General features: G+C 45.0%; 1 protein-coding gene across 5 annotated transcripts in view; it reads left to right on the top strand.

Moving 5' to 3' along the window:
- The window catches only part of SNTG2 (syntrophin gamma 2), a 407,561-nt gene that overhangs the window by 201,174 nt on the left and 185,664 nt on the right, over positions 1-20,723 (top strand). For all 5 annotated transcript variants that reach the window (XM_054677651.1, XM_054677652.2, XM_016946061.4 and 2 more), the window contains exons 7-8: positions 7,799-7,886; positions 14,571-14,662. In XM_054677651.1, coding sequence (XP_054533626.1) covers positions 7,799-7,886; positions 14,571-14,662 — 180 coding nt within the window. The remainder of the gene's footprint in view (positions 1-7,798; positions 7,887-14,570; positions 14,663-20,723) is intronic.

Here is a 20,723-nt window from a genome sequence, read left to right as displayed (position 1 = left end):
TGCGCTGAATGCACCCCGGCACCGCGGCTCGTGTGCTGGAGTGCAACCAGTACTGTGGCTTGTGCGTACTTGGCAAAAGCCCCCCAGACACTCACACGTGCACAAGGATGCCAGACAGGAGGCAAGGTGTCCACGAAGAAGCCTTCACACTTAGAAAAAGTCCAGGGCTGTGCACGCCCCTCACATCCATAAGTAGGTTCCTTATGTATAACAGAGACTGGGTTTCAATGTTGAAAGGATACTGGCAACTAGAATGCAAGCTCATTAAGAATGAAGAGTTTCATAGGCTAAGGTCTGTTTCTTTATTGACATAGTGTATTTAAGCAGAAATGAGTCAAGTCATTTTCCATGGAGAACTACAGTGGAGTTTTTCTCTGTTGAGGTCACAGAATTTTTTCAGACTCTGGAAATAACTCAGCTTCTGGTGTGCACAGACTAGAGATGTGCTGTAGGAATGTGCTCAGCCTGCCCCGCGGGTGATATGAGCCCAGCACCGCAATGCTCTGGGAGGTTTTGGAAGGATGCTAAAGCTGTAGATGGATATTTTATGCATCACTTAATAAGGGAGAAGGAGTTTGCCTTAGGCAGTTTTCTTTAAAAGTCTCATTGCTCTAGGCACGAAAGTTAGCGTTTCACAGTTACCTTGGCCGGCCGGCAGGTTTGGTACAGCCCATCCTGTAGACATTCCTAGCAGCACACACTCAGGTGGGGGCTCATGGTGATTCGTAGATTCAGCATCATGCTCAAAGGGCCCAGTTGCATAAACTGTTTTTTGTCTTAAATGATGTGCTGCTGACTATGGCAGTATGTAAGGATACTTGAATCATTTCTAATAAAATATAATAAAAGTATCCTGGTTTTAAAACTAATTTAGGGGAGTTATTCATAAATTAAACCTTCCCTTTACTCACTCAAGTTCATGTGAAGGAAGCATTTAAACATTTACATAGAAAAGTAGTAAATTATTATTTTTTAAAATTTATCTACATCTGAGTACACTATGAGAAGTGGTTCAAGGAAAGAGGATGAATTAGTGGGATGTGACTGTCCACAGGGACTCCCCATTTCTGGTGGGGGAGGAGATGCAGAGGAGACTCCTGTGTGTTTAGCGTGGCATCAGGTGCCTGGCTCCTGGGCTTAGCTTCTGTAAAAGAGAAGAAGTGAGAAAGAAAGAAGAGTATTCATGACAATTGAATAACACATCAGTGCACATTTCCAAATCATGTTTCAAGTGACCTATGTGTAAGCACACCAAAGTGTATCTTCTGGGGACGTGCATTTCACCATGGTTGGGATTTGGGGCAGTTAGGCACAGCACGGCCAGGGGTGTGAGAGAATTAAAGGTGTGTGCAGGGAAGGGTTACAGTGATGGATCTTGGAATTTAGCCTGAATAAAGGGGAATGTAAGGCTGCGGCATGGTGAGAACAAGAGAGAGCGCTGTCGTTGCCAATCGTGGTAAGTCTCCATAGGGCTGCAGTGTCGTGTGTGCAGGAAGGCTTTACGGAGCACACCGGAAGACAGGAATGCTAGTTGGGTGCTTGATTTAAAGTACAGAACCCTTGCAGATGTTGACAACAGCAAGGTCTAATGCAAGGTCTTGGAATGTGTTACTAAAGTGGGGCGTATGGCAGATCGTAGAGGAGAGGAAGTCAGCATGTGGATGTCCGTGTGTGTGCCTGTGTGTCCGTGTGTGTGTCCATATGTGTGCATGTGTGTGCATGTATGTGTCCACGGGTGTACCTGTGTGTGCACATGTGTCCGTGTGTGCATGTGTGTGCCTGTGTGTTCGTGTGTCTGTATGCATGGGTGTGCATATGTGGGGGGGGTGAGTGCATGAGTGTATATGTGGAATTACGTCTGAATGTATGAGTGCATGAGTGTTTATGTGGGAGGGTGTGTGTGAGTGCGTGTGTGTATGCAGGTGTGTGTGCATGTGTGTGTATGTGGGGGGTGTATATGTGTGACTGTGTTTGTTCTCATGGGTCTTTATTCAACATAAACTCACATGTTTTTCCAGAACACGTGGGGCGTTAGCAATTATTTAGGCCGCAAGGAACCCAAGAAGAAACGCACCACAGATGATATCTAGTAAACAAAACGACAAATGCTTTTACAAATATCCACGCTTCTGGAAACTGTAAAAATAGCTATACTGATGTAAAAAGACAATATAAAGGAAAAAATACACAATAGTAACATGAAAAATATTGAAGAACTTTGTATCAAAATTTGTGGAATACAAGTAGGGCTTAAGGGAAGACTGGTAATTTGTAGATATGTTTATTAGAAAACAAGAAAGCAAAGGAAAAAGAGCCATGTTGTCACCTAAGAATCTGAAGCAAGAGCAACAGAGAAGCCCGCAGGAGCAAAAAAAGAAAGAAATAATAAAAATGAAGATGTGAATTTGTAGAAGAGAAAACATAGAGGACAAGTCAGAGAAAATAATACTAAAACTCCGTCTCCCAAGGTGGGCTTGTAATAATGCAAGATGCAGAGGCCTCTGAAAAGACTGATGAAGAAATATTAATTAAAATGCAAATATGATTAGGGATGAAAGGGGAGGGACTAAGAAACTAAACAGGAATTTGAGGATTGAGGATTCATTGAAGTAGTTACAGAACATTTGTAAAACGGAACACTGCGTCTGTGAGAAAGACTAGAAATACATGAATAATATGGGATAAGCTGTCAGATGTGTTAGATAAAGAAAGTTATCATGTCTAACAGAGTTCAGGGCCTGTTTCAAGTGAAAATGGGGCAAATAAATGGGATACATGGTGTACATGGTGTATGAAAATTCTTATACTGACCTCTTTATTCCCACATACTCACACATCTACACGTGTGGCTGCTGGATTAAAATGCACATACATTGTATATCTGATCAATGTGACCAAACTGCCCTCAGACGAGAAAACGTTCTTACAAAGGCATAGAATTTCCAGAAGAACACACACAATATCCCAGCGTCAGTTGTCTCTGAGGTGTCAAACTAGGGATCTCGTAGGTATAAAAATCAGACTCTTTGATTGCATATGTTGTATTATTTCATATCTAAACTATCAAATGTGTCATATTTTTAATTAAAACTCGAGCTGCGTTGACCCGAGGCTGCTGTGTGTAGAACCATGTGTTGTGCTCTTCTCTGCTCCCCTGGAAGCCTCCGTCAACAGGTTGAGTTTGCGACTCCATGGAGAAACTGCACTGATGTCACTAACTTCGTGTCCTGGGCTACTCACCAGCCCATTTCGGACTGGACTTTGTGTCCCCCCAGATTCACATGTCGAAGCCCTAACCCCTAAATGAGGGCGTCAGGAGACAGAGACGGGACCTCTGGAAGTGACTAGGGTGAGACGAGGTGATGAAGATGGCATCCTGGTGATGGGATCAGTGCCTGCAAGCAGAAGCCCTCTGGAGCGCACTTCCTCTCTCCACCACGCAAGGACACAGCCAGAAGTCCAGGCCCTCACCAGGAAGGATCTGGCACCTTGCTGGCACCTGATCACAGACTCCCAGCCTCTGGAATTCCGAGGAAGGAACCTCTGCTGCTGAGAAGCCACCCAGGCATGGCTAAGCTGACTCAAACACCGCAGTGAATCCAATGGCTTCAGAGTCATTTTACAGGTGTTGGGAGATTTCATTTCATAGTTGACTCCTTTCTAAGGAAGAAATGGACTTGGCTTACCTGTCAGAGTTTGACATGCTGGTGAGGTTGACATGGAGGTTGGAACGCATCCTCCTACCTTGACTTTGTCAGCGCAGAGCAGGTGTGCACTGTAATGGGAGCTGCTGCAGGTGGAAGTGGGGAGAGGCCAGGCATGGTGGCTCACGCTTGTAATCCCAGCACTACGGGGCCAAGGCGGTAGGATCACTTGAGTCCAGACGGTCGAGGCTGCAGTGAGCTATGATTGCACCACTGCCTCCCAGCTGGGGTGACAGTCAAAAAAAAAAAGAGACAGCATCTAGACTTTTAGTATCTCAATCAAATTTAAACAATGGCAAATACATTGTGCACAAAAAGCTGCTTTTAGATGCTGTGTTGAGAGAGAGAGAGAGAGAGAGAGAGACAGAAAAGGGGAAAGCCTCCAGGCCATGGCTACTGGTGTTAATTTGCTGCAAACAGCAGTGACTGCCGCTGTGGGTGCTGTGGGCTGAAGGAGGCTGCCCCCTAGGCAGGTGTGGGCCAGGGTCTCTCCCAGTGCCGTCAGGCTTAGGGCCATGATTCCAGGAGGGAGAAATCTTTGAAGGCATTGGTTGAATTCAGTAGCATCAATGGTCAACATTCAATTATTTTTTTCATACACCACATATATGCTTCAAACTAAATAAAAAATAAGACTGATAACAAATTGAATGCCTTTGTCTTGTTCAGATATTTTAAAGTCCCCAAAAAATCAAGGCAAGGTAAACATTTGGGATTAAAAAATAATAATAAATTGAAGCTAAATCCAATTTTTAATTAAAAGTGCTTGTTTGGCCGGGTGCGGTGGCTCACGCCTGTAATCCCAGCAGTTTGGGAGGCCGAGGCGGGCGGATCACGAGGTCAGGAGATCGAGACCATCCTGGCTAACGCGGTGATACCCCGTCTCTACTAAAAATACAAAAAATTAGCCAGGCGAGATGGCGGGCGCCTGTAGTCCCAGCTACTCGGGAGGCTGAGGCAGGAGAATGGCGTGAACCCGGGAGGCGGAGCTTGCAGTGAGCCCAGATGGCGCCACTGCACTCCAGCCTGGGCGACAGTGAGACTCCGTCTCAAAAAAAAAAAAGTGCTTGTTTTCAGGCTACTCTGCCTCACTCTATTGATTGGTTGGGTTACTTCTGACAAAATTGTCCATTGTAATAAGTGCAGATTCCTGTAAGCAAGGGATGGCAGATTTTCCTGCTTCAATCCACAGTCATTCTCCAGAAAAACTGGGGAAAGTCACTGAATGGACTCACTTACTTCGGGTATGGAGGTGGGCAGGGAGGTGTCCACACACACCTCAATGATTTCCAACAAGGACTTCAGGCACACTGGCTGGGCGACAGACTCACATACGGAAGCTGTGTGTGGCCTGGTCCTTTGGGAGGAAGGCAGCCTGTTTAAGGATGGGGCACGGTGAGCTTCATGAATCTCAAACTGCTCTTGTCCTGGTGATGTTTTGCCTTTTAAAACTACACTGCACTGAGCTCCTGGGACAACTAGCGTATTACAGTGGCCGTCACTTGCTGGGAGGTGGCTGGACAGTGGACAGCGGAGGTCTGTGTGATCTCCCCTCCCACACCGCACACTCTGCACCTCCAGGGACGAGGGCTTGCAGGGCCTTGTGAGAGTCCAGCCCTTCCACGTAGAAAGGAAGGGTGTTGTCGCCGTCATGAACCCCGTTTATCAAAGGAGAGCCTCGGTTCTACTTCTTTTCACCAAAGAAGAGAAGAAAATTCAGTTTTGGTAGTTTTCTCCAGGATCTTGTGCACGGGGGAGGACAGAATCAGACAAATCTGCTAGTGGTTAAGCTTTGACACTTTCTGGGAGTTGGTCAGAGGAGGGCTTCTATTTCACAGTCACTTTGCACTGCAGCAGCCTGTATGAAGACAGGATGTGGATGTCAGAGACAGGCGTCTCACAAGGGTGCACTTGTACTGAACAGCAGCGGAGGAAAGACACCTTGGAGACAGCCGGCAGGAGAGGCCTGACTCAGCCCTATGGGGGCCCAGCCTGTGGAGCATGACAGGAAGGCAGTGCTGCAGGATTACAGGATGTGGGCATGTGAAGCCTCCCAACTGGAAGTGGGCTTGTGAGGGATCCCAACAGGAAGTGAGTGTGGGAAGCATCCCAACAGGAAGTGGGCTTGTGGAGCCTTCCCAACAGGAAGTGGACATGGGAAGCCTCCCAACAGGAAGTGAGTGTGTGAAGCATCCCAACAGGAAGCGGGCCTGTGAAACCTCCCAACAGGAAGTAGGCACATGAAGCCTCCCAACAGGAGGTGGGTGTGTGAGACCTCCCAATAGGAAGTGGGCATGGGAAGCCTCCCAACAGGAAGTGGGTGTGTGAAGTCTTCCCAACAGGAAGTGAGTGTGTGAAGCATCCCAATAGGAAGCGGGCCTGTGAAGCCTCCCAACAGGAGGTGGGCATGTGAAGCCTCCAACAGGAGGTGGGCGTGTCAGGCCTCCCAACAGGAAGTGGGCATGTAAGGCCTCCCAACAGGAAGTGGCATGTGAGGCCTCCCAACAGGAAGTGGGCGTGTGAAACCTCCCAACAGCACCTGCGACCTGGAGGCCATCAGCACAGGGTCACCAGCCACATAGAAGTGGATGAGGAGGAGAGGGAGAAGAAAGGATGTTGAAAATGCTCGGTGGCATTACGGGAGCATTTCTGCAGTTCTGTTTCCAGTCTGGAGTTTTTAGTGTGATTTCATGAGGTAAAAGGGACGAGGCTGTCCTATGAGGTCAAGATCTATGTGAAGCACCGACATATGTAAGGTTGTCCACAGGCATGGCCGGGGTGGGGCGGCTCAGAGGGCCAGGAGGGAGCACCAGTGGTGGAGGTGGACCAGCCATGCCAGATAGAAATGTCCTCAGGTGAAATAGGAAGGCATTTATGTTGGATCTCAGGCCATGGGAACTTTCAAACTTTCTAAATCCAGTCTTCAAAACCCATTCAAGCTACATCAGGTGTCTTAGGGAGCTGTGCAGAACTGTAATCCTCCAGGTAGGCAATGACGGGCATGCAAAGTGACTGAAGAAATGAGGAGGAAAGATCACAGGGAGCGATGAAGTGGGGCAGGACCCTACCCAAACTGTGGGTAGGCTTTATGTAGAGGAGAGAGCAAGGTGGGCTACGCCTGGCCTAGGAGGATGAAGTGAGGTAGGAACCTGCCCAAACTGTGGGCAGTCTCTGTGTAGAGGAGAGGGCGAGGTGGGATACACCTGCCCTAGGAGGATGAAGTAGGGCAGGAACCTGCTCAAATTTTGGACAGTCTCCATGTAGAGGGGAGGGTGAGATGGGGATATGCCTGGCCTAGGAGGATGAAGTGAGGTAGGAACCTGCCCAAACTGTGGGCAGTCTCTGTGTAGAGGAGAGGGCGGGTGGGCTATGCCTGGCCTCGGAGGAGGAGGATACAGCAGAGGAGGGTTATGCATTATGGGAAGACACAGATGCGGGTGCAGTGAATTCTGACACACACAGTTTTGCAGCATCTAGACTTTTAGTGTCTCAATCAGATTTAAACAATGGCAAATACATTGTGCACAAAAAGCTGATTTTAGATGCTGTGTTGAAACGTAGGGGATTGTATGTGAGGTGACTGAAACAGTTTGTATAATTTGAAATTCCAGCACAGAACTAAGTTCCATCCTTTTGAAGTGATAGCCACTAATTTCCTGAGGACTAAAGCGTCATTTAAATCTTTAAATTAGTATTTGTGGTTTGTTTTGCCACAGTTAATCCACATTTTGCCAGTGACTGAACACAGGCTGTTTGTAGTAACAAACTGATTTCTCCGAGGGTATTATTTTCTGGTAGATTGCATTCATAGGGATGCAGAGAGCATCCCTATGATGTGTTGTGGATGATACGGGCAGACCTCTGCTCACTCATGCACTTGTTTACGCAGATAGAGTGTGGGAGGTAGGTGGTCTCGGAGGTGATAACCACTCTTTCTTTACTCCAGCTGAAGCCCACAAAATTTTCCGTGTTTCAGAGGTAACTATGAACTTTGAATTCTTGGGAAACAGGAGAGGTAGAGAGATTTTATATTTTAATTCTGTGTCTGGTTCTTTTGTGGTGGTAAAAAGTAGCTATTTTTGTCATATTGACAGGTGCATCTGCTGAGAAATGCTGGCGATGAAGTTACCATCACCGTTGAGTATCTCAGGGAAGCGCCGGCATTTCTGAAGCTCCCGTTAGGTAAGTGGGAAGAGGAGAAATGCCAGGGTGCTGGAGAAATTCCTTTCTTGCCACATTATTTATCCAAATGCTACCACATGGACTGGGATATTAATCATTTGCTGAGTGTACATTCAGAGAGAAGAAAAGTATAGGCAGGCACCGTGGCATCACGTAGTCCCATGACGTTGTATGTTTTAACACATCCACGGGCTTTTTTGAAGGAAGTGTTATCAGACCGTGCTTCTCGACCGTGCTTCTCATCACTTAACTACATGCTTGTTCCTTCATGCAAACTCACCATGATTGTATTTATCTATATGTTAACGTAGAAGCAAAGTTTACATGTAAAATACCTATGTTGATCTGAGAAATTTTCAGTGCAAAAAATGAAAATAATGGTACATTTATGCTATGAAGTCCCTGACATATTTTGGCACAAAGCTTGTAATCCTCTATTATACTTGAATTGTGACCCAATATGAAAGTGCTGAACCCTAAATCTAGAAAAATGTTTTAGTGAAGATAGTTGTTGTAACTTTTACTAATGTTATTCAGCTGTCATGGCTTTATAAAGGTTGGAGTCACCACCGTTCCTTTGATTTAGCAGAGGGCATCACTGCCCTCTCTTTGTGGGTGATCGGGAAAGGCCTCGAAGGCAAGGCCCAGGCTCCCCTGAAGTCAACATCTGCTGGTGGCTCAAACCCCAGGGCATCCGATGTGGAATGAGGACCTCCCGCCGAGCCGACAGTCGGGTTCCTTCTCATGGGGGCTGGTGGGCTGTCCTTCCTGTCACTCTCTCATGGGAAGGAACAGCTTCCCTCCCTGGGGGTTCATATTGACTGTTTTACTTTCTCTCTCTCTTCCATTGATGTCCCTATTGTCAATGCCTTCCTTCTCTCCTGCCCCGAGTGGCCCGGCTGTAGCTCTCAGGCACATCAGTAGTTGAGTTCTGATCATGCATTGGGTTTTTCACTGATACAGGAGGGGGGCAGGGAAGTGCTGGGAGGAGAAGGACGGGTCCCTGGCGAGGGCTGCACCCCCAGGCCTGTGCCCATGGACCTAAGTGAGGACAGGCACTCCTGTTCTTGCACCCAAATGTTGCGTTTTCCAGTACCACCCTGGCCTACCACGCCCCCATCCTATGCCTGTAACAACCCCAAGACCCTAGTGGGCAGAGACACAAGTGGCCGGACGTGGAGAAGAGCAGAGGAGTGGAAGAGTATGCTGACAGGCACCAGCAGACACTGGCAGGCTATCGACTGGCAGAATGATGTGGAGTTTGGCTGGGGTGGTTGGACGAGACTCCAGGAGAAAACCACCTTGCCACTCCATGCCCCTTCTGGCTCTCCATCCATCTTCTGAGAGCTACCAACACTCCATAAAACCTTGTGCCAACCCTCCAAGCCCACGTGGGATCTGATTCTTCTGGTACGCTAAGGCAAGAACCCCGGGATACAGAAAGCCTTCTGTCCTTGCGATAAGGCAGAGGGTCTAATTGAGCTGATTAACATAAGCCGCCCACAGACGGCAGAACTGAAGCCTACAAGCCGCCCACGGATGGCAGAACTGAAACCTACAGGCCGCCCACAGACGGCGGAACTGAAGCCTACAAGCCACCCACAGACGGCAGAACTGAAACCTACAAGCCGCCCACAGACGGCAGAACTGAAGCCTAGAAGCCACCCACAGACGGCAGAACTGAAGCCTACAGGCCGCCCACAGACGGCAGAACTGAAGCCTACAGGCCGCCCACAGACGGCAGAACTGAAGCCTAGAAGCCGCCCACAGACGGCAGAACTGAAGCCTACAGGCCGCCCACAGACGGCAGAACTAACAGAGCACCCTGGAACACACTCCCACTAGGGCTTCAGGAGCTGGAAACATCCACCCCTAGATGCTGCCAGGGGTCAGAGCCCCAAAGCCGGCCCATCTCTATGGCACCCCCGCCAGAGGTTTGAGCAGTGGGGCACCGAAGAAGTGAGCCACTCCCCCATCACAAGCCCTGCAAGGGGGACAAGTGAACTTTTCCTGTTTCAGCATTTGATCAAAAGCATCGTTAGACTCATAGCGTGACTTCTGCTTTCATCTTCCTGAGCAACCAGGAACAAATCCATTTCAGCAACTCCATTTTTCCCATCCATCACAGCAGGATAACTATGCTATTCACAATCTTAGGAAAATCGATCTTCCTGCCATTGTAGCAAACCTGGATCAGTAAGATTCACTGCATGCCTTGCCATCCTCAGAGACCACTCCCTCTGCTAGAAGGAGCCACGGGAGCATGGATGAAGACCTAGAGGGTTCTTGAGGAAAAAGAGTAAGGGGTGCTGAGGGGCCGTGCATGAGAAAGGCGAATATTCCCAGGGCCGTAGAGGCAGAACATGTTAGCAATCGGGCAAAAGTTTAAGGGAGCGAAATGTCACACGCGGCACAGTGGTGCACCCCTGGGGTTTTGAGAAACGTTGCTGTGAGTTGGGAAGGGGGTGGACTTGATGAGGGCTGCACAGAAGTTCTTGGAGCCAGCAGGGAGACTCAGGTGTCAGACGCACATCAGGAGGCCCAGCAGTGAGCTCGGATGGGGGAGGAGGACTCACTTGTGAGGGGCAGCGTGAGTGTCTGCAGATTCTGCAGCAGCTGTGACCATACAGGCTCACGAAGGAAGAAACTAAGACTTTTCATAGATTTTTGCCAGAAAGAAAAGAAGAGAAGATAGTGGCTTGGACAGGAGGAGGTGGCATTGATAAAGGAGGAGACAGACAGAAAGCAGGGGGTGCTTTCGGATGTTGCTAAGTGGGGGTGGGAGGCAGAGGACACTCACCCTGGGGCCGTTCCTGACCTCTCTCTCGGGCAAGGTGACTCCACAGGCCGAGTGAGATGGGTGCTGTGTCTAAGCTGGCTTCCCTGGGTGCCTTTGAAGGAGCAGAATTTAAGCAACAGCAGCAGCAACATTGCAACACCAGATCGCAGAGGAAGTGCCCCAGGTGGAGGTGTTCACCTTGAGCCCCTGCCTAGAGCCCCATAGCACTGAGCCTGTGTTTCCCTCTGAGGATGGGCAGCTCTTGCAATTCTAGTGCCTGAGGCCACGGGGCTGGAGGCTGTCTCTGTTGAGATTCACATCCTGACTTCTGTCCGTGGGCTCCACTAAAACCTGCAGGCTCCAGGGTCCATTGCCAGTTACCTACTGACTTCTATGAGCGTTGCTGCCGGCATCCTGAGCGGGGCTGTGCTGACACTGACGGCTCTGCCTGGACAGGCTCCACTAAAACCTGCAGGCTCCGGGGTCCATTGCCAGTCACCTGGTGACTTCTATGAGCGTTGCTGCCGGCATCCTGAGCGGGGCTGTGCTGACACTGACGGCTCTGCCTGGACGGGCCCAGCTGCACGGACCACCTCACACGTCCTCGGGCACATGCAGGAAAGGGCAGCCTGGGGTGCAGATCACAGAGGCCAGGGGCGCTGAGTCCCCATTAATTCAATAAGTGTCTATTCTCCTTTTATTTCATTCTTTACAGTGAAAAATGTTAAAATCTTAGTGTCCATAACAATTTAAGCAAGACAGCCATAATCTCTCCATAAATTCAAGCGAAACGTCCTCTGCTGAATTCACACCGTGAAGGTAAAATTGCTGTGCCTGAGCAGACTTCACTTTCTGACTGCATGAAGCAGAAATCCACCGAGCAGCTCCAGTGAGTGGGGAAAGAGTATCACGGCAGATCTGTGCGGAAAATGTCCAGTTTCCACATTTTAAAACGTTTATCAAAGAGAAAATAAAAAACCGTTTGAGACTGAGTCAAAGTAGGGTTTTATTTTTCACAAGTCAGGCTCTTGGTCTTTTTATAAAGATACAATTCATACAACACAAAATTCACCGTTTTAAAGTAACACTTCAGCAATTTTAAATATTTCACTACGTTGTAGAGGCATTGCTACTGTCTAATTCCAAAACATTTCCATCATCCCAAAAATAAACCGTGTGCCAATTAGCAGTCAGCCCCGATTCTCCCCACCCCAGCCCTCGGCAGCCGGGAATTTCCTTCCTGTCTCTTTGTGGGTAATCAGGAAGGGCCTTGAAGGCAAGGCCCAGGCTCCCCTGAAGTCAACATCTGCTGGTGGCTCAAACCCCGTGGCATCCGACCTGGAATGAGGATCTCCGTCTGCGCCGGACGTTTTCTGTAATGGAATCCCGCACAAAGATGCCTTTGTGTCTGGCATCTTCCCCAAGTGTAGTTTGAGAGTCCGCCCCCAATGTCGCGGGCATCGGTGCTGCATTCTTCTAGCTGAACAGCATCCGTCCTAGGGAATATATCTGTGTATACGGACCCACATACATACCCTTTGTATGGGTTTTGTTTATCCATTCATCAGCTGATGGGCGTTTGTCTTGCTTCTGTTTGGGCGATATTGTGAATTATACCGCCATGAGCATCCGTGAATGCGTTTTTCTTCGGAGATGTTTTCCTTCCCACCGAGTGGATGCCGATGACTGGAATTGCTGGGTCCTCTGGTGACTCTAGGCTCAACTTTTTGAGTGGCTGCCACATTATTTTCCACAGCAGCCGCACCATTTTACATTCCAACCAGCATTGCCTGAGGGTAATCTAAGCAGTTTTGATAGGTTAGGGTTCATTTTTTTTAAGATTAGGTGTTTTAATAAACATTGATCATATACTATATGTTTTCTAATATGATTGTTTATTTTTGACACCTAATAAAAATAAAGTAAGTCTATTTTTCTCATTAAGAATTCTTGATATTGGTTTAAAAAATAATGGACTTTTATTTGTGATAGAAGAAAGATATAACTATTCACATTTCTGTTCTGGGATATGGATGACAAGATACCTATTCATCAGAAATAAATTTATAGAAATTTAGAGTGGAAGCGTGACTGTCAAATGTAAATTTATTGACTGTTTACCTGTTAGCTCATTCAGTCAATGGTGGCTTGGATCTGCTGCCATTAGTCATGTGTCTCCTTTGTCTGCAGCATGAACTTTGGGATTTTGGAAGACTGCAGTCATTAAAAACATTTTGATTTTCCTCTCCAATTACTGATAAGGTGATTACGGGTATAAAATAACAGGCATTGGGAAAGAATTTCAAATAGATAACAGTGAAATGTGCTTCTGAACGCTAAAGGGCAGATTCAGGTGCTGTCTCAACAACCCCGTGAAACGCTCTGGGTGCTGTGTGGAGCAGTGGCTGGTCCACAGCAGAGTCTTCACCAGACAGTAAACAGTGGTCAATGAAAAAGAAAAGTTCTTCATCTAGTAAAATTGACAACTACCCTTTAAAAGTTAAGCAATTCTTATTTCCCCCAGAGTTCTCCAAGTTTCTCAATATCTTAATTTTCACAAAGGAATATGGTATGAAGTGTTTTCTAAAAATATGAGTCTTTGTAGATATTATACAGCTGGACAAAGGGTAACAGCGAGCCATGGTAACTCGCTGAACGTTGCACATCACATTTGCAGACGCAGATCGGAGGTTAGAGGGTCTTGAGCCTCCGAGCCATATCGCGTTCCTGTCTGCACCAAGCGAGGCTGGTGGTCACATTATGACTTTGCATATGTGGTGCCGATTGTTCTTCACTTTAATCCCAGGAAATAGACGGCACAACAGGGCATCCCAAATACAAATGCACGGAGTTGTGTCCACCAGGCTTTCTTCAGCTTCACAGGGGTCTTTCCTGCAAGAAGCCAGTGTGCAAGTTTAAGCCTCCATTCTGCAACAGCACCACGTGGTTGTGATGACTGATGGCTGGCTGGTGACAGGTCCTCCTGCTAGTGCTGTTTTCAGTGCTTCTTTCCTCTTTCCAGGCACTCAGGTGATCTAACAACAGGGCCTGCTCTCCACTCAGGGATGCATCAAAGGCTCCTTTCTCAGTGTTGGGAGGTCTCTGTTCCACCTGGCTGGGAATCTGGCATAGTCAGGCTGCTGTGTTCACAGATCTGTCTTTACATGGCAATACCACAAAAATGCTGGGCTGAAACACTAAGCCACATGGGAGCTGCCCACTCTTATAGTCCAGCCTGAAGATATTGGTGGGAAGGGACAATAAAGGAACAAATACAGCCTTTCTCCCTGAGCTGTTCCCAGGACCTTGGAAACGGCATGAAAGTGCTCTATGTCCCCTGGGTAATCCATGCAGCATGAAGATCTATGAACTGGCTTGTTTCTGTTTAGCAGGTGTAAGCTCTGGTTGCATGAGCCTGTATTTCCAGGGAAATTATTTTATGAGCATCTGTTTTACCTGTAATGTGCTAAGTGCTTTGAGTGTGAGCTTTTCAATATTGTCTCTGGAAAAAACCTTTTGAGTGGCCTGGTATGATCATCTCCTTTCAAAAGAGAACACTGCAATCACAGAAGGCGCCTTGTGCTGACCATTCCAGGGGGTCATGTTGACAGGGAGGTCCTGAGCTGCTGGGGGCACACCTTCCTGATGCTGTCCCTCCACCCTGGGGAGCCCTCACAGGAGCCGGCAGTGGTCCCTCCCTTCAACCTGAGGTCAGATCTTGGTGAGGAGACCATATCACGGCAGGAAAGTGAGAGACCATTGGGGATGACCCAGCCCATAACTGGACACCAGGCATTTTGGTGCTGGTAACTTCCCATGCACAGGTAGAACTGAAGTCACTGCATGGTCACAGTGTGCTTTGTCAGTGGCACCAATTGGAAGGAACTTCTCTTGTTTTGCTGCAGGGTCCCCAGGGCCATCCAGCGACCACAGCAGTGGGGCCTCCTCTCCCCTCTTTGACAGCGGTTTGCATCTGAATGGAAACTCCAGTACCACAGTAAGCATATAGATTTTTGTTAAATTTTATTTTAACAGAAATATCAGTAGCCCAGAGATAATCTCTAGACAGAATTAAAAAGATGCTGTACTGCCCAGTGAAGATAATTGTGATAGTTTCAGAGGAAATACTTAGAACACAGATTGAAGGTGCTGTTTTGTTGACATTTACTCCCATGTGGGACACATCCTGATTGCATTATAGGATATTTTAAGTTCATAATTCACAGCATCTCAGTGAGCAGGCAAGAATTCTTTGAGTCCTGCCTCTGACTTACATATCACCGTGACTGTAGGAAGGACTGCAGGTTATTTTTAGGAAACTTCTGTGAGACTCCCATGAATTTCTTAACAGAAAACACCTAAGGAGGTATGAACACTGTATAATGCAGTGAGTTTTAATGACATTCTAAATATCCACCCTCCCAAGAAAACCAGACTTGAGCAAAAAGGAGAACCTGCAGCTCCCTGGGACATGGGGCTCCCGCCCTCCTCCCTCAGAAGCCTGGGCTCTGAGAGAACCTGCAGCTCCCTGGGGCATGGGGCTCACACTCTCCTTCCTCAGAAGCCTGGGCTCTGAGAGAACCTGCAGCTCCCTGGGACACAGGGCTCACGCCCTCCTCTCTCAGAAGCCTGGGCTCCAACTCCCGCAGGGTGACCTGTGAGCTGTGCCCCTTGGGGAATTCATCATCCACAGAGGCATTAGTGCACGAGAAATGTAGAATCCTGTAAGCAGTTTGAAAAAATGTTTTATTATAAATCATTCCAGTCATATCATCAAAATGACTGGATACTTCATACACAGGGAGAACCTAGAGAAAAATATTCATGTTCGTACAATCTATGTTTAAGATGTCTGACTACTCCATTTCTAACCATTTAATTGAGCTCTTGAAATTAAAAATTGCATTTAGACTCTGTGTCAGTTATGAAGCAAAATAATAAAACAAATGCCCATGAAATTGCAGTTCTAATCAATAATTAGAATATTGTCCCTAGCTTTCCATCTGTGCAGTCTTCCATACTCCATTTTCTGGCCTGCCCAGAGATATAAGGCATCCCGAATTTTGTGTTTGTCATTTTCTTGATTGAAAAAAAGTTTTATCCATATATATATATGTAAAATTTCATTTTATTGCAAGGCTTATAAAATATTATTCTTCCATAGTCTTCTGAGATTTGCATGTTTACTTACTGTTTGTTTCTGTGAGGTTTTTTGCTGTATGATATTTCACTACAGTTTATCCATTGTCAGTTGCCTATGGACACTTTGCCTTTGTTTTATGTTTGTTTTTCTAGTTTATCATCATTAAAAGAGGTGCAGCCATAAAGATACTTATAAATGTCTCTTGGCTATTCCCTAAGGTAGAATTTCTGAGTGCTAGATTATACCAGGATGTTCTATTTTCAAAATAACAGCAAGTTTTCTACAAAAGTGGCTGTGCAGTTTATATTCACACAGCTCTGGGAAATTCCAGTTGAGCCACAGCCTCTCCAGTGCTAGGTAATTTTTGACTTAATATTTGAAGTACAGTAGCTGTAAAATGGTTCTCTCTCTGGGGCTCTATTTCATTTCCATCATTACTAATGAGTTTTGTTTACTTTTTCTATTTGTATTTTCCTTTGGTTTTTCCTCTTCTGTGAAATGCTGTTTATCTCCTTGGCACATTTACTGTTAAGGTGATCTTTTTTCTTACAAATTCATTGAAATGTTTAATATACACTTGGTAATAATATTTTGGTGGTAATGGGTTAAAAATCTCTTCCTACAGCTTATAACTTGGCTTTTTCATTTTGTTTGTGCTATCTTCTGTGGTTTTGTGGTTTTAGGATTTTGTTCAAGAAATCTTTCTTATCTTAAGTTCATAAAGACACTTCCTTATATTTTCCTCTAAATATTGTTAATGTTTGCTTTTCACATTAGATCTCTAAATCCCATGAGATCTGCTTTTATTAAAGCTGTGAAAGGTAGAGTTCCAGGTGCATTTTTATGGGTAACCAGTTGTCTCAACACTGTTTCTGGGTGATCTGCAATGCCACGGCTCACATGTAACCAGCACCATGAGTGCAGGCGTGTGCTGCTGAGACCTCTATTGTATTCTGTTGGTCAATATCAACGGCAATATCACACTATGTAATTACTAGGTATTTATAATCAATTTGTGTCATCTGTAGGCCTTGCCCTCTTGCCACCTCCTAACTCACTCTATTTTTTCCATCCTCTCTCTTTGTTTTTTCTTGTGAATTTCAATAGCTCTTGATCCAATTCTACAAAAAACAGTGTTGGGATTTTGACTGTAATTGCCAGATTTACTGGGGAGAATCAAACCTTTCTGACTCACCTTTCCTGCTTTTGGAAAGCATATTTATTTGTGCTATCTTTGAATTAATGCTGCTCCATTTCTTTCCATATTCTTTAATATTTTCCTACAGAATCTTTTTAAAATTAATTTTACAAGAGGATTGTACAATTCCATTTGTCTGCAACACCCCGTCCCCCAAGCCAGCACAGTTCAGCAGGGAGAAACTGTCCTCCTACCCTTTCTGTGCAGTTATCCTCAGGGTTTTTCTCCCATTGTGTGGCTGTAGCTTGTTGAGTGGACTCTAAACTCTTTCTGGAAGGAGACACAGAGCATGGGGCATGATTCGGTGCCATTTCAGGAAAGGTCAGACAGTCTTTGTGGCTCTGGTAAGTGCAGTGGAAAAGTAACATGACAGTAGCGTTGAAGGGAGGCTGCCTGGTTCTCCTGGTTCTGCCAGTTCTCCTGGTTCTCCTGGCTCTCCTGGTTCTTCAGGCTTTGGTGGATGTGATCCTCATGTCAAGGAGTAATTGTGGAATTATGGAGGGGACATGGGTAGAGTGACTAGCCTAATGCTTGGAATATGTCATCTTCAGACATCCTCATCCTCCTTATCAGCAAGAGAAAGAGAAAAAGAAGTGCTAACCTTAAAATTCTTTGTAGTTATTCATATGGTTAGCTCAGCTCCAGAATAAAGCATCATCAGGTTATTTAAACTCATTACAGGGAATCTGAATTGCAGAGTTTAAAAATAGCTTTAGTATGTTCTTTTTAGAAGGCTATCAAGACTCAATATTGAGACCTACCTGAGGGTGAAGGGTGGGAGGAGGGAGAGGATCAGAAAAAATAACTATTGGGTATTAGGATTAATACCTGGGTAAAGAAATAACCTGTATAACAAGCCCCCATAACACAAGTTTACCTATATAACAAACCTGCACATGTACCCCTGAACCTAAAATAAAGTTTGTTTTTATTTTAAAGAAAAACTTAAACAAAAATTGACAAATGGGATCTAATTAAAGAGCTTCTGCACAGCAAAAACAACTATCATCAGAGTGAACAGGCAAGTTACAAAGTGGGAGACAATTTTTGCAATCTATCCGTCTGACAAAGGTCTAATATCCAGAATCTACAAGGAACTTAAACAAATTTACAAGAAAAAAAAAAACATTAAATGTGGGCAAAGGACACAAACAGATACTTCTCAAAAGAAGACATTCATGTGGCCAACAAGCAGATGAAGAAAGGCTCATCATCATTGATCCTCAGAGAAATGCAAATCAAAACCACAATGAGATACCATCTCAGGCCAGTCAGAATGGTGATCATTAAAAAGTCAGAGAATGTCGAGGTTGCAGAGAAATAGGAACACTTTTTCACTGTTGGTGGGAATGTAAATTCATTCAACCATTGTGGAAGACGGTGTGGTGATTCCTCAAAGGTCTAGAACCAGAAATACCATTTGACTTAGCAATCCTATTACTGGGTATATACCCAAAGGAATGTAAATTATTCTATTACAATAATACATGCGTGTGTATATTAATTGCAGCACTATTCACAATTGTAAACACATAGAATCAACCCAAATGCCCATCAATGATAGACTTGATAAAGGAAATGTGGTAGAGATACACCATGGAATACTATGCAGCCATAAAAAGGAGTAAGACTATGTCCTTTGCAGGGACATGGATGAAGCTGGAAGCCATTATCCTCAGCAAAATAAGGCAGGAACAGAAAAGCAAACACCACATGTTCTCACTTATAAGTGGGAACTGAACTATGAGAACACATGGAGGGGAACAGCACACACTGGGGCCTGGCAAGGGGTGGGGGCCATGGTGGGAGGGAGAGCATCAAGAAAAAATAGCTAATGGATGCTGGGCTTAATACCTAGGTGATGGGTTGATAGGTGCAGCAAACCACCATGGCACACGTTTACCAATGTAACAAACCTGCACGTCCTGCACATGTACCCTGGAACTTAAAAATAAAAATTAAAAAAAAAAAACTTTAAAAGGAACCAGAAGTTAAAAAGAAAATAATAGTAAAATTGACAACTTCTTTCTCAACAAAAACAAGAGAAGCTAGAGGAAATGAAATGACACCTTTGAAGTATGAAAAATAAATTAATTCCTGTTTAAAATTCTATAATACCCAGCAAACGTGCTTCAAAAGAAAAAAATAATATATTTTCTGACAAAAAAGAGATAATTATTTCCAGTAGACCAGCACTTTAAATTTATTTTTTTTGAAAAGGAAACTAAGCGTACCCACATAGCCCTTAAAGTTGACATGCACTTCTTGAGGTGATAAAAGGTTATTGGCACACTGCTGAATGAAAACAACATTTAAATAATTTCCTTTATATTAATTTGTCATAAAAGATTAGCAGTGATAGCATGTGTTGTTAAATATGAGATAATTTTTATATTAGCCAGACTACTGTATTGTTGGAATTTGGGGCAATAAACACTTATCATTTTGTTGTTGTTCTTTAAAATATTTTTAATTATATGATAAACACTCCTGGCATGATATCAAGGGAAAAATACATAGATGAAAATTCTTTAAAAGACTCAAAATCCTGTAAGAATTTTGAGGCATGCTAGTTGGTTTTCTGGATGGTACTTTAATCACGTAAAAACCAATTTGCTGTGCAGTCAGTTGACTGTTGGGCTCTCTCTTGTAGAGACGATTTAAAGCATTGTGACAATGGGGTTTTCTAGATATACAATCATGTCATCTGCAAACAGGGACAATTTGACTTCCTCTTTTCCTAATTGAATACCCTTTATTTCCTTCTCCTGCCTGATTGCCCTGGCCAGAACTTCCAACACTACGTTGAATAGGAGTGGTGAGAGAGGACATCTCTGTCTTGTGCCAGTTTTCAAAGGGAATGCTTCCAGTGTTTGCCCATTCAGTATGATATTGGCTGCGGGTTTGTCATAGATAGCTCTTATTTTGAGATATGTCCCATCAATACCTAATTTATTGAGAGTTTTTAGCATGAAGGGTTGTTGAATTTTGTCAAAGGCCTTTTCTGCATCTATTGAGATAATCATGTGGTTTTTGTCATTGGTTATATTTATGTGATGGGTTATGTTCATTGATTTGCATATGTTGAACCAGCCTTGCATCCCAGGGATGAAGCCCACTTGATCATGGTGGATAAGCTTTTTGATGTGCTGCTGGATTTGGTTTGCCAGTATTTTATTGAGGATTTTTGCATCAATGTTCATCAAGGATATTGGTCTAAAATTCTCTTTTTTGGCTGTGTCTCTGCCAGACTTTGGTATCAGGATGATGCTGGCCTCATAAAATGAGTTAGGGAGGATTCCCTCTTTTTGTATTGATTGGAATAGTTTCAGAAGGAATGGTACCAGCTCCTCCTTGTACCTCTGGCAGAATTCAGCTGTGAATCCATCTGGTCCTGGACTCTTTTTGGTTGGTAAGCTATTGATTATTGCCACAATTTCAGAGCCTGTTATTGGTCTATTCAGAGATTCAACTTCTTCCTGGTTTAGTCTTGGGAGGGTGTATGTGTCGAGGAATTTATCCATTTCTTCTAGATTTTCTAGTTTATTTGCATAGAGGTGTTTGTAGTATTCTTTGATGGTAGTTTGTATTTTTATGGGATCGGTGGTGATATCCCTTTTATCATTTTTTATTGCGTCTATTTGATTCTTCTCTCTTTTCTTCTTTATTAGTCTTGCTAGCGGTCTATCAATTTTGTTGATCCTTGCAAAAAACCAG

The sequence above is a fragment of the Pan troglodytes genome, chromosome 12, assembly GCF_028858775.2.
Source record: "Pan troglodytes isolate AG18354 chromosome 12, NHGRI_mPanTro3-v2.0_pri, whole genome shotgun sequence".
Classification (NCBI taxonomy): domain Eukaryota; kingdom Metazoa; phylum Chordata; class Mammalia; order Primates; family Hominidae; genus Pan; species Pan troglodytes.
Note: the sequence above shows the minus strand (reverse complement) of the source record. Positions and strands in the feature narration are given on the sequence as shown.